The sequence below is a fragment of the Lepisosteus oculatus genome, chromosome 18 (genome assembly GCF_040954835.1).
Source record: "Lepisosteus oculatus isolate fLepOcu1 chromosome 18, fLepOcu1.hap2, whole genome shotgun sequence".
NCBI classification, from domain to species: Eukaryota; Metazoa; Chordata; class Actinopteri; order Semionotiformes; family Lepisosteidae; genus Lepisosteus; species Lepisosteus oculatus.
Genome location: NC_090713.1, coordinates 22601289 through 22615322, shown reverse-complemented (window position 1 = coordinate 22615322; position 14034 = coordinate 22601289). Strand labels below are relative to the sequence as shown.

Here is a 14034-nt window from a genome sequence, read left to right as displayed (position 1 = left end):
CGGTCTGTGTGGGGCCCCAGTACAGGAACGGGGACACTATACTGTAAAAAAGGCACCATCCTTCAGCTGAGACATAAAACCGAGGTCCTGACTCTCTGGTCATTAACAATCCCAGGGTGTTTCTTGAGAACAGTAGGGGTGTTACCCCAGCGTCCTGGCCAGATTTCCCCCTGGTCTTTACCCATCCTAAGATGGAAATGCAACTCCAGTCATAATTTGAAAAATAACAAGGCAAAAACGTAAACTTGTGCTCTGATCTGCAATAACCTGATACAGCACCCTGCCAGAATAAAATGAGCAGCCACGTTATGCCCCTGCCCATGCACACGGAACCAGGGCCCTGCAGTCATTTGCAATTATTAGTTGCAACTCACACCTGACGGAGGCTCCCCGTCCGAAACGTTGCATTTTCTTTCTTCTCTCTTCAGCCTGGAATAAACCTATTATTGTTCCTAATTACTTACAGTAGATAAGTAAGTGACAGTGAAGTGCTTTGGTTTGTGTCCTCTTTGCGTACAATGAAGAGAACGGAGGACCCCCCTGCACACAACAACCCAGTCAGCGCCGCGGCCCCACGGCCCGAGGGTCCTGGGTTCGAGTCCACCTCGTGTACCTTCCCGGTGGAGTTTGCAGGTTCTCCCGCTTTCCCGAGGTGTGCTTCTGCTAGACTCCACCGCCGCCAGCGCCCTCCGGTGGGCAGACAGCTCACAGAAATAAAAGCACGGACACACAGAAGAGCCAGGACTCGGGCGTCGTTTTGGAAAAGTGGATTTTTAATGAATCTTTCATTCGAACGTACATTGTGGCTTGGATATTACAGGCCCTCCACTCACAGTACAATGTATCCCTACATTCCTACCAGTGTAACACAGAAATGATATTCCATTCTCTCGCAGGATCGTCTCTCCAGTCACAGCCTAGATACCCGTCCCCTATAGCACAGGCCACAGGCTCTAGTCCCGTCCAGTCCCCTATAGCACAGGCCACAGGCTCTAGCCCCGTCCAGTCCCCTATAGCACAGGCCACAGGCTCTAGTCCCGTCCCGTCCCCTATAGCACAGGCCACAGGCTCTAGTCCCGTCCCGTCCCCTATAGCACAGGCCACAGGCTCTAGTCCCGTCCCGTCCCCTATAGCACAGGCCACAGGGTCTAGTCCCGTCCCGTCCCCTATAGCCCAGGCCACAGGCTCTAGTCCCGTCCAGTCCCCTATAGCCCAGGCCACAGGCTCTAGTCCAGTCCCGTCCCCTATAGCCCAGGCCACATCATAACGACTCACAGGTCCTCACACACCCTATATCTCTGTCCCCTAAAACTACCTCCTCAAAGTATTCTATTGCCCTGCCCCCCTAAACCTACCCCCACACACACCCTATAGCCCTGCTCTCTAAAACTACTCCCACACCCCCCCGTCTTATGGTGTCCCCACTCCTCCAATCCACCAGTGGCAGCCCCCCAGTAACAGGTCTCCCCAACTTTCTATTCTACCCTGCTGCCAGAAACAGCTCCTTGTGAAACTGGTCATTTGTAGGGTCACATTGCTAATGTGGGGTTCAGACAGTGGGGCAGGAACCAAGTCACAGCAGACCATGCACGTGGAAAGGAAAGTGGGGGTACACAGCATCCCCTTCGTCAACAATGCAATGCGATTGTGCCACCTGAAGGGGTGCACTTCTGGGCCACCAGGGGGCAGCCCGAGTGTGCAGGGGTGCGCGTTGGTGCCAGAGCAGACGAGCCAACAAACAGCAGGATACAGGCGGCAGGCATGAGCCTTGTCCAGTGTCCATCACCGGTGAGTGTCAGCACATAGCACTGACCCCACTGGACACCTCAGGGCAGTGTGACCCCCAGCACTGACCCCACTGGACACCCCAGTGCAGTGTAATCCGCAGCCCTGACCCCACTATACACCTCAGTACAGAGTGTCCCCCAGCCCTGACCCCCCTGGACACCTCGGTACAGTGTGACCCCCAGCACAGTCCCCCCTGGACACCTTGGTCACCATGGTAACAGAGACACTCTCCCATCACCACCTCCCTGATGACAGGGATGCAAGGACACCATCCCTTGTTGCCACGGTGACTAGACATAGCCTCAAGGATAGAAGAATGCTGGTGGGGGGTGTAGGTGATGTAGAGATGATGGAGATACACTGCCCTGCCAGAATAAAATGAGCAGCCACGGCCATACACTGGCACCCTCACAGCAGGGCTCGACCATTAGTTACCATCAGTAAAGAAGTGTAGGGCACCTGGCACCCCCAGCCATCCACACACAGACAGAAGGAAGCAGGACCACCCCCCCTCCCCCCCACACACAAACACCATAGCCAGACCCCGCGCCAGTAGCCCCTAAACTTCACCTGTGCTCTGTGCGAGAGAAGCAGTCAGCCAGCTCTGTAAGCCAATAATTTAGACCCTTATATACAGACACAGAGCCAGAGCGGACAGAGGCCTCCCCACAGAACCCCCCCCCAGCGCTTCTGACCTGACCCCCCAGCGCTTCTGACCTGACCCCCCAGCGCTAACCCCCCCCAACACTTCTGACCTGACCCCCCAGCGCTAACCCCCCCCCCCAACACTTCTGACCTGACCCCCCGGCGCCCCACCCCTTCAGTAAAGATGAATATTCTACACCTAGACGTGCCCTGCGCTAACGTGGCGAGTTACAGAAACAGGCGCTGAGCATTCACGAGAGCTGCATGCCTCGGGCGAGCCGAGAGTCTTGAGAGGAGCGAGGCCGAGCGCGTCCGCCGGGGGGCCGGTCCGCCACACCACGGCAAAGAGGCGCCCCGGGCGTCCCGACTCCCCCCTTCCACCAGAGGGCTCCCGGCGAAGACGCTCGACCTCTCCCTTTGGAAAGCGGCATGCGGGATAATTTCTGTTAATTTAGAGAACAGTTCGTTTATTCACCCCCCCACCCCCCACCCCGATGGCCAGTTCAGCAAACATCTTGAACTGCTGGAGTACGCTACACCCTGTCCCGCCCCGCGATAAAGTAAAGGCTTCTTCGTGGCAAAGGCAAATTCTTATCTCCCCCCCAAAAAATTAAATGCGCTCAGAATTTTGGTTTGCATGTCTCAGGAATTTCCAATCAGGCAGGAAACAGGGCAGCCCCTCCTGGTGCTGAACGGGAGGAGGGGGGGGGTCCTTCCTTAACACCACCCCCCCCCCCCCACTTCGGGGCTCAACTTCATCCAATCAGAGAGCTGCGTCTTGAGAGGTCAACGTTGCTGGCGCTCAGTCCCCTGGATTCCGATAGGCCAGCGTTAGGCTGCTGCAAAATCAGACAATAGCCGTAAGATTATTCGATGGATACTGACAGAGACGGCAGCACAGACGCACTGAACCGAAGTGATACACTGGCACACACACACAGAGACACAGAGTGGCACCCAGCAAAATGCACTGACTCACGCATGGAATGCCACCCTGACGCGCACGCAGACGCGCACGCAGACACGTACACAGACGACAGGCGCACACAGACAACGACTGGCCCCCAAGCCAGCAGGGACACACTGAGTGGCACGCAGACACGCACACACACAGACGCACACAGATGACGACTGGGCCCCAAGCCAGCAGGGACACACTGAGAAGCACGCAGACGTGCCGACCGGCGGCTCCGAGCTCGAACCTGTGCAGGGTCTTCGGCGGTCTTGTTGAGGAAGTTGAGAGAGCTCGCCCGCTTCATCCTGCGGACGAACACAGGGGGGGGGGAGGGCACAGATCTCACAGACTGGCCAGCGGAGCAGAACAGGGCTCTGGAAAGCCACGCTACAGCCCGAGTCCGGTTCTGTAGAGCCCCACACTGTAACCCCAGCCTGAGCCCGGTACTGTAGAGCCCCAAGCTCTAACCCCAGCCCGAGCCCAGTACTGTAACCCCAGCCCGAGCCCGGTACTGTAGAACCCCAAACTCTAACCCCAGCCCGGTACTGTAACCCCAGCCCGAGTCCGGTTCTGTAGAGCCCCAAACTGTAACCCCAGTCCGAGCCCGGTACTGTAACCCCAGCCTGAGCCCGGTACTGTAGAACCCCAAACTCTAACCCAAGCCCGAGCCCGGTTCTGTAGAGCCCTGCAGTCTAACCCCAGCCCGAGCCCGGTACTGTAACCCCAGCCCGAGCCCGGTGCTGTAGAACCCCACACTGTAACCCCAGCCCCAGCCCGGTGCTGTAGAACCCCAGCCCGAGCCCGGTACTGTAACCCCAGCCCGAGCCCGGTTCTGTAGAGCCCCAGCCCGAGCCCGGTGCCCTTGCAGAGGGCGTCTCTCACCCGGGGTTGCGGGGCTCCTGGGGGCCGCTGCCCTGCAGCTTCTTCACCAGCATCCCGCTGCTCCGGCGCAGCGCCTCGCGGATCTTCCCGAAGGAGCCGCTCCGCCGTAGAGCCCCACTGCCGTCCTGCGGGGACAGGGGGAGGGTTTCCAGCCGCCGCCCAGCCCGCCGGCGCTGGCGCGCGGACGGGGGCGGCGGGGCGCCGGACTCACCCCGCTCCAGTCCGCCGGCTCCTCGCCCTCCGCGCCGCAGTCCCCCCGCGGCCCCCCCGGCCCGCTCAGGCCCTCCCGGCTCTGCCGTCGCTCGCCCCCCGCCGGGGCCCCCTCCTTCAGCAGCTCCACCACCTTGCTCTGGTTCACGGCGTCGATGCCCTGTGGGGCCCAGAGAGGCGGGGTCAGCGCCGAGGCCGACGCCCCCCAGCCCCGCCCCCCGCCCCAGCCCCGCCCCCGCTGACCTGCTTGCGCGTCTTGGTGGCGCACTCCTCCAGCGTCTCCGCGGCCTCCAGCTTGCCCTGCCGGCGGTACAGCGCCCCCAGGCTCTTGAGGGTGGTGTTGACCGTGGGGCTGCGGGAGAGGGGCAGGAGCAGCTGACTCGGGGAGAGAGGAGGGGCCGGGCCGGGCCGGGCCGGGCCGGCACCGGGGCACGAGACCTCCGGGGAGCGCAGGCTGCTGGCCGACCAGTAGGGGGCGCTCCTCCCTCCAGAGCAGAATATCCAACAGCCAGAGCACCGAGCACCCCTGTCCACTGGACACACTGGACACAAAGAGCCCTAGTCCCCTGTCCACAGGTACGCTGGACACACTCACCTGTCCACTTTGCAGGCCTTGTACCAGCTGCCGTACTCCCCATAGGGCCCGGTGTCTCGGCGCTTCCCCTGGGGAGAGACAGGGGTGAGAGAGACAGGAGAGGGGTGAGAGACAGGAGAGGGGTGAGAGACAGGAGAGGGGTGAGAGAGACAGGAGTGAGAGACAGGAGAGGGGTGAGAGAGACAGGAGCTCGGATGAGGGAGATCCCACCCAGAAGACAGTGACTCAGTCAGTACCTTGCTCTCCTCTCTCTCCTCCGCGTGCATCCAGATGGGCTTGTTGTCATCTAGGGAACAAGACAGGAGAATCAGCAGCCTGCACCCCACTGTACCCCCCAACAACCCCCCCGCTGTACAGCCTCATAGCCCCCCAGGAATCTCCCCACTGTACCACAGGCCGGGCACTGCGGGCACAGGGAGCGGCTCCCAGTGAGGAGACGGGGACAGAGGACTGGGCACTGCGGGCACAGGGAGCGGCTCCCAGTGAGGAGACGGGGACAGAGGACTGGGCACTGCGGGCACAGGGAGCGGCTCCCAGTGAGGAGACGGGGACAGAGGACTGGGCACTGCGGGCACAGGGAGCGGCTCCCAGTGAGGAGACGGGGACAGAGGACTGGGCACTGCGGGCACAGGGAGCGACTCTCAGTGAGGAGACGGGGACAGAGGACTCGGCACTGCGGGCACAGGGAGCGACTCTCAGTGAGGAGACGGGGACAGAGGACTGGGCACTGCGGGCACAGGGAGTGACTCTCAGTGAGGAGACGGGGACAGAGGACTGGGCACTGCGGGCACAGGGAGTTGCTCTCAGTGAGGAGACGGGGACAGAGGGCTGGGCACTGCGGGCACAGGGAGTTGCTCTCAGTGAGGAGACGGGGACAGAGGACTGGGCACTGCGGGCACAGGGAGTGACTCTCAGTGAGGAGACGGGGACAGAGGACTGGGCACTGCGGGCACAGGGAGTTGCTCTCAGTGAGGAGACGGGGACAGAGGGCTGGGCACTGCGGGCACAGGGAGTTGCTCTCAGTGAGGAGACGGGGACAGAGGGCTGGGCACTGCGGGCACAGGGAGCGACTCTCAGTGAGGAGACGGGGACAGAGGGCTGGGCACTGCGGGCACAGGGAGCGACTCTCAGTGAGGAGACGGGGACAGAGGGCTGGGCACTGCGGGCACAGGGAGCGACTCTCAGTGAGGAGACGGGGACAGAGGACTGGGCACTGCGGGCACAGGGAGCGACTCTCAGTGAGGAGACGGGGACAGAGGACTGGGCACTGCGGGCACAGGGAGCGGCTCTTACTGTTGACCGATCCGAACTCCTTCTCGTGCGCGCGGGTCAGGATCTCCTTGTACAGGCACTCCGCGTCCTTGAACTTCCCCTGCTTCAGGTAGCAGGTGGCCTGGCGGGACGGGAGGAGACGGGGAGGCGGGTGAGTCGGGGGGCGCGGACAGGCGCGGGGTGTGTGTGTGCGTGTGTGTGTGTGTGTGTGTGTGTGTGCGTGTGTGTGAGCTCTGTGCTGTGTGTTCTGTACTGTGCGTGTGTGTGCGTGTGTGTGTGTGCGTGTGTGTGCGTGTGTGTGCGCGTGTGTGCGCGTGTGTGCGCGTGTGTGTGCGTGTGTGTGCGTGTGTGTGCGTGTGTGTGCGTGTGTGTGCGTGTGTGTGCGCGCGCTCACCAGGTTGTTCTTGGTCTTGGCCACGTTGGGGTCGTCGGCGCCCAGCTTGGCCTGGTAGATCTCCAGGGCGCGCTGGTAGTAGTACTCCACCTCCTGGTACTTGCCCTGGTTCTGGCACAGCAGCGCCAGGTTGTTCAGCTGCTTGGCCACGTCCGGGTGGTACTTCCCCAGGACCTGCGGGACACAGGCAGGATCTCTTATGGGATTCCCCCCCCCCCCGCAGAAGCCTGGCACCCCAAAATCCCCGCTTCCCCCTCCCTGCCCCCTCTCCAGGGCTTGCTCTTGCTAGGGGGTCACCCCGAAACCGGCCGGCGCTGAGGAGATGAAGGTGATGTACACCCCCCCCACCACCACCACTGCTCTCATCCTGACCCGATCTCCTCAGGGTCGGCCTGCCAACACACTGTCCCCCTGGTCCGGCCCGGCCCCCCGCGGGCCACACTGTCTCCCGGTCCGGCCCGGCCCGGCCCCCGTGGGCCACACTGTCGTCCGGCCCGGCCCCCCGCGGGCCACACTGTCTCCCGGTCCGGTCCGGCCCGGCCCCCGCGGGCCACACTGTCTCCCTGGTCCGGCCCGGCCCCCTCAACCCACACTGTCCCCCAGGTCTGGTCCGGCCCAGCCCCCGCGGGCCACACCGTCTCCCAGGTCCGGCCCGGCCCCCGCAGGCCACACTGTCCCCTAGTCCGGCCCGGCCCCCTCAACCCACACTGTCCCCCGGGTCCGGCCCAGTCCCAGCGGGCCACGCTGTCCCCCGGCCCGGCCCAGCCCCCGCGGGCCTCGCTGGCTCCAGTACCTTCTCGCGGATCTCCAGCGCCCTCTTGCACAGCGGCTCGGCCTCGCGGTACTTGCCCCGCTTGCCGTACAGCACCGCCAGGTTGTTGAGGGTGGCCGCCACGGCGGGGTGGTCCTTGCCCAGCGTCTTCTCCCGGATGGCCAGCGCGTCGTTCAGCAGGTGGGCCGCCTCCTTGTACTTGTTCTGGTCCCTGCAACGCCAGCACAGGCGCCCCCGTTACCCCCGGCCCTGCTCTCGGGGAGCCCCAGTCTCTTTACACTGAGGGGTCCCCAGCCCTGCTTTTGGGGAGCCCCAGTCTCTTTACACTGAGGGGTCTCCGGCCCTGCTTTTGGGGAGCCCCAGTCTCTTTACACTGTGGGGTCCCCGGCCCTGCTCTTGGGGAGCCCCAGTCTCTTTACACTGTGGGGTCCCCGGCCCTGCTCTTGGGGAGCCCCAGTCTCTTTACACCGTGGGGTCTCTGGCCCTGCTCCTGGGGAGCCCCAGACTCTTTACACCGGGGGGTCTCTGGCCCTGCTCCTGCGGAGCCCCAGACTCTTTACACTGGGGGTCCCCAGTCTCTTTACACTGGGGGTCCCTGGCCCTGCTCCTGGGGAGAACCAGTTTCTTTACACTGGGGGGGTCTCTGGCCCTGCTCCTGGGGATCCCCATTTTCCTTAAATTGGGGGTACAGGAGGTTTTCAAGGTCACTCTTATATCCCCAATTTCTAAAGGCCGGTTTTGTTCAACGGATTTAGAGATCATCTGGGACTAAGCTTAATTGCAGGGTACAGCTGTGCCTCACTCAGGACTTGAACCCGCAACCCCCCACCCTCCCGTCCCGAGCTCCGACCTGCACACCAGGGCCAGGGTGTTGAGCTGTGGGGCGGGGGGCTCTCACCTGCACACCAGGGCCAGGGTGTTGAGCTGTGGGGCGGGGGGCTCTCACCTGCACACCAGGGCCAGGGTGTTGAGCTGTGGGGCGGGGGGCTCTCACCTGTACACCAGGGCCAGGATGTTGAGCATGGTGGCCACGTCGGGGTGGTCGTGGCCGGAGGTCTTCTCCAGGTCCTCCAGCGCCTGCTTGCACAGCGGCACGGCCACCTCGTAGCGGCCCTGGGAGGCGTACTGGATCACCAGGTTGTGGAGGGTCCGCAGGCGCGCCGGGATCTCGTAGCCCCCCTGCTGGGCCGCGGCCTCCCCGCTGCTGTGCTGCTGGCCTGGAGAGAGAGAGGAGGAGGAGGAGGGCAGAGAGAGCCCAGGACAGAGGGGCAGTGTGCCAGGGGAGCCCAGGACAGGGGGGCAGTGTGCCAGGGGCATGGCGTGGCTGGACAGAGGGGCAGTGTGCCAGGGGAGCCCAGGACAGGGGGGCAGTGTGCATGGGTGTGGCGTGGCTGGACAGAGGGGCAGTGTGCCAGGAGAGCCCAGGACAGGGGGGCAGTGTGCCAGGGGCGTGGCGTGGCTGGACAGAGGGGCAGTGTGCCAGGGGCGTGGCGTAGCTGGACAGAGGGGCAGTGTGCCAGGGGAGTGCCCTACCTGAGCCCTGGTCATCGTCGTTGGGGAAAAGGTCATCCAGGCTGTCCTTGGGGGCCTCGCTGGTCTTCTCATCCTGCAGGGAGTAGCGTTATTACCAATGTCCACCTTCTCCCTTCCTCCCCCTCCTCTCCCCTCTCCCTGTGACCCTGTACACCTCCTCTCCTTGTAGCCCCTCTCCCTGTACCCCCCCTCTCCCTGTGCCCCTCTACCCCTCATCTCCTTGTACTCCCTCTCCCTGTACCCCCTCTCTCCCTGTGCCCCCATGTACCCCCTCTCTCCCTGTGCCCCCATGTACCCCCTCTCTCCCTGTGCCCCTCATCTCCTTGTAGCCCCTCTCTCCCTGTGCCCTTGTACCCCTCCTCTCCCTGTGCCCCCCTGTACCCCCCCTCTCCCTGTGCCCCCCCTCTCCCTGTGCCCCTGTACCCCTCATCTCCTTGTATCCCCTCTCTCCTTGTGCCCCTGTACCCCCCCTCTCCCTGTGCCCCCCTGTACCCCCCCTCTCCCTGTGCCTCTGTACCCCCCCCTGTACCCCCCCTCTCCCCGTGCCCCCCTGTACCCCCTCTCTCCCCGTGCCCCCCTGTACCCCCCCTCTCCCCGTGCCCCTGTACCCCCCCACTCCCCGCGCAGTACCGAGGGGGAGACGTCGTCGTCGAACTTGCGGATCTGGTTCATGAACTCCAGGTGCTTCTTCTCCTCCTCCAGCTGGGCCACGCTCTGCTCGCTGCGCTGCAGGCGCTGCTGGGTCCCCGCCAGCTCGTCCCGCAGCCACTGGTTCTCCTGGCACAGGCGGCGCACCTGCGCCCGCAGCTTCTGCTTCTCCGCCTCCACCGCGCTCAGGTGGCTGGACAGGGCGATGAGCACCTGTGGGCGGGCGGCAGGGCTGAGCACCCCCGTACTGGCCCCCGAGACCCCCGGCCCCGTCCTGCCACCCCGATACTGACCGCAGGGACCTCTGACCCCTTCCTGCTACCCTGATACTGACCGCAGGGACCCCCAACTCCATCCTGCTACCCCGATACTGACCTCAGAGACCTCTGACCCCTTCCTGGTACCCCGATACTGACCGCAGGGACCCCCAACCCCATCCTGGTACCCCGATACTGACCTCAGAGACCTCTGACCCCTTCCTGCTACCCCGATACTGACCTCAGAGACCTCTGACCCCTTCCTGGTACCCCGATACTGACCGCAGGGACCCCCAACCCCATCCTGCTACCCTGATACTGACCTCAGAGACCTCTGACCCCTTCCTGCCACCCCAATACTGACCTCAGAGACCTCTGACCCCTTCCTGGTACCCCGATACTGACCGCAGGGACCCCCGACCCCATCCTGCTACCCCGATACTGACCTCAGAGACCTCTGACCCCTTCCTGGTACCCCGATACTGACCTCAGAGACCCCCGACCCCGTCCTGCTACCCCGATACTGACCTCAGAGACCCCCGACCCCATCACGCACCCAGAGGGACCCCTCCCCCCGCTCCCCGTACCTGCGCCTCCCCCAGCCCCAGCTCGATGGCGTCCAGGCTCTTGCGCAGCAGCCCCGACTTCTCCTGCGCCGCGGGGAGCTGGGAGCCGTCCGGCAGCGCCACCCCGTCCAGCAGCGCGGCCAGCAGGGCGGCGTGCTCGCTGCGCAGCGTCTCCAGCCCCTGCATCACCGCCTTGGTGCTCAGCACGATCTCGTCCTGCGAGAGGCGCTCCAGAGGCTCGTCCCGGGGCAGCACCATGGCGGACATCCCTCACGACACAGGCCGCCGAGCCCTGGGGCAGAGGGGGCAGTACCGTCATCCAACACTGCAGCACCGTCATACAACACTGTTACACTGTAGCACTGCACTGTCATACAGCACTGCTGTACTTCTGCACTGTCATACAACACTGCAGCACTTCAGCACTGCACCATCATACAACACTGCTGCACTGCACGGTCATACAGCACTGCACTGTCATACAGCACTGCTGCACTGCACTGTCATACAGCACTGCTGCACTGCACTGTCATACAGCACTGCTGCACTGCAGCACTGCACGGTCATACAGCACTGCACTGTCATACAGCACTGCAGCACCGTCATCCAACACTGCTGCACTGCACTGTCATACAGCACTGCTGCACTGCACTGTCATACAGCACTGCTACACTGCAGCACTGCACTGTCATACAGCACTGCACTGTCATCCAACACTGCTGCACTGCACTGTCATACAGCACTGCTGCACTGCAGCACTGCACGGTCATACAGCACTGCACTGTCATCCAACACTGCTGCACTGTACTGTCATACAGCACTGCTGCACTGCAGCACTGCACGGTCATACAGCACTGCACTGTCATCCAACACTGCTGCACTGTACTGTCATACAGCACTGCAGCACTGCACTGTGGGGACGCAAACCGCAGTCTGTGCGAGTCCTAATGCCCTACTATAGTGACAGGGACACGATACTGTAAAACTGAGGTCCTGACTCTCTGCGGTCATTAAAAACCCCAGGGTCTTTCTCAAAAAGAGTTGGGGTGTCACCCCAGTGTCCTGGCCATATTCCCCCCTGGCCTTTACCCCTCATGGCCTCCTAATAACCCCCCTCTCTGAACTGGCTCCATCACACACTGACAGCTGGGGTGTGGGGAGGGGACTGGAGCATCATCCAGGTGGGGGTACACACTGGTGGGGGTGGAGGGGATCCCCATAACCTGTACAGAGCTCTGAGTGGAGGGTCCAGGAAAGCGACCCCTGAACAACACTCATCTACACAAAGAGTGGCAGGGGTCTGGAGCCAGCCGCGCTGCCAAAACCAGCACAACGCCCCCCACCACCACCACCACCACCAAGAAGGGGACACGAGCTAGCGAGCGGACAGGCCCAAGCGGGGGGGCTCGTCTAACACTCCCAGCGACTTGCCAACCAGACGCACCTGCCGGGCCTGCCCCCCCCCCGCCGCCGCCAGCACGCACACGCGGCGCCGGAGGTACCGCAATGCGCCAACCGGCGCGGGGGACAGCGCCGCGTCACGGGAGCGCCGGGCCGCCGCCGGACAGCCGGACAGCCGGGCCGCCGGGCCGCGGGACTTCATGAGACCCGCAGGCGGAGCCGCCGCTCGGAACACACACAGCCGCGCGCATCCGTCACCGAGGGGTGCCCGACCCGCCGCCCTGCGTGCCCAAAACACGCCAGCACGTGCAGACGTGGATGGGCATGGTCCAGCTGACTCGCGCCCCCCACCCCCCACCAGACCTCCGGAGCGCCGAGCCGAACCGGGCCGGACCGGGACCATTAACTCAACACAGGCTCGCTCTAATCCGCTCTTTACGTCCCACTCGCGGATGTGCAAAGTAAAACAAACCAGAACCAGAACCCCTCACACGTCTCACAGCTCGCGATCCCACCCCCCCGGTACTGGCCCGGACAGAGGACACTGAGTGACGTGACGCGGGACACCGTCAGCACCAGAACCCGGGTCCACCCGGGTCCAGCCTGGTCAGGGAATCGGGTCTGGAAACGGGTCACTAGAGCCGAACCCCCCCTCCCCAGTCCCGTGTCTGAATGAAGCGGTGGAGCGCGCTGAACCCGGGCCCTCGGCCCCTCGGGGGGGGGGACAGCCGTGGAGAGGGCGAGAGGAGGAGGAGGAGGGGGTGCGGGGAGAGGAAGAGCGGCTCACGGGTCAATGACTCACCTGATTCTCGCCCCCTGAGGCGCCGGTGTCGTCCCGTCCCCTGAAGGCTCGGCTCGGCTCGGTTCAGCTCAGCTCAGCTCGCCGGCTCGGTCCCCCGACACCTGCCGCATCCGAGGGGCCCGGAAAGCGGGCTGGCGGTGCAGGTCCAGTCTCCGAGGTTCGGCCCCGCCGGTCCTGTCCGGGTCGGCTGTCCAAGCAGCGCCGCCCCCCCCCGCTCCGTCCCCCACAGGCACGCACGCGAGGAAGCCCCCCAGTCCGAGATATGCCCCCCGCGCCGGGTCTCTGCCCTGCGTGTCCGCACCTCTGCGCTCTCGCTCGTTCTACTGCCGCATCCGGCACGGCGGGCTCATTCCTAACGGGACGGATCCACGCAGCGTGGGGAGGAGGAGGAGGAGGGAGAGGGGGGGTCGGGAGAAAGGTTATCGGAGCCGTGTCCCCCCGCCACTCGTGTGCACGTCAGGGTCTTTTCTTGGGAAAAGAAAGACGCCCGTGTCCGTGTCCGTGCGTGGTCGCCGCTGTTGTTGTTGTTGTTGTTGTTTCTTCTTTTCACACGACCAAGCTGTCGCGAGGAACCGGCATCCCGACTGCTCCGCTGCGCGCGACTGGCTCGCTCTCCGCACTGACAGCCGCTCGCGAGCCGAAAATGGCTGTTGTGCCTATATTGGCTTCCCAGAAGCCCTGGCGCAGGCGCGCTGACGTCACCGCCCAAAACACTGCCGCCAGCCGGGGCCGCTCCCCTCTCTCCCTCCTCCTCCTTTCTCTCATTCCTCCTCCTCAATCCCCTCTCTCCCTCCTCCTCCTCTCTCTCATTCCTCTCTCTCATTCCTCCTCCTCAATCCTCTCTCTCCCTCCTCCACCTCTCTCTCATTCCTCCTCCTCAATCCTCTCTCTCCCTCCTCCTCCTCTCTCCTCTCTCTCCCTCCTCCCCTCTCCTCTCTCTCCCTCCTCCTCCTCTATCCCAGCACCCCAAGGGCACAAGGCAGGGCACACCCGGGTCACAGGACACACACACACCAGGCCCTGTGTCCCCACCAGCGTGTCTGTGGATGGACAAACCGCTGGAGAACATGCAGACTCCACACAGACGGCTGAACCCGGGGCCCCGGCGCGGTGTCAGGCCCGTGCTCTGACCCGGGACGCAGCTCCGCGTGAGCGTGCGTGCTGGGCGCTGGGCGGCGGGCTACACGTCCGCGTGCCGCGGTGTCCGTGACGCAGCGTCGTGACAAGAGACGGGTTAAAAATCCAACGTTTTGATTCTGATGATTTTTAATGACACACCGAATCGACAGCCCTGCGGCTCCGTCCCTCTGGCTC

General features: G+C 63.7%; 1 protein-coding gene across 4 annotated transcripts; it reads right to left on the bottom strand.

Moving 5' to 3' along the window:
* Window positions 1-752: 752 nt before the first annotated feature.
* On the bottom strand, window positions 753-13449 carry LOC102685837 (kinesin light chain 2). 4 transcript variants are annotated; one of them, XR_011182450.1, is made up of 16 exons: window positions 12721-13446; window positions 10539-10809; window positions 9677-9907; window positions 9047-9119; window positions 8508-8730; window positions 7535-7724; window positions 6742-6915; window positions 6369-6468; window positions 5312-5361; window positions 5076-5143; window positions 4724-4832; window positions 4482-4640; window positions 4271-4395; window positions 3636-3693; window positions 1356-3272; window positions 753-1315 (listed from the first exon to the last, which is right to left on the bottom strand). XR_011182450.1 is itself a non-coding variant. In XM_069180466.1 (16 exons), exons 2-15 carry the CDS (start codon window positions 10782-10784, stop codon window positions 3189-3191), a joined length of 1890 nt encoding a protein of 629 aa, XP_069036567.1. In that variant the 5' UTR covers window positions 10785-10809; window positions 12721-13447; the 3' UTR covers window positions 753-3138; window positions 3182-3188. The 4 variants fall into 4 exon arrangements, 3 of the variants coding, with proteins under 3 accessions (XP_069036567.1, XP_069036568.1, XP_069036566.1); XM_069180466.1 differs by having other exon boundaries at window positions 753-3138; window positions 3182-3272; window positions 12721-13447; XM_069180467.1 differs by having other exon boundaries at window positions 753-3269; window positions 12721-13449.
* Window positions 13450-14034: the final 585 nt, after the last annotated feature.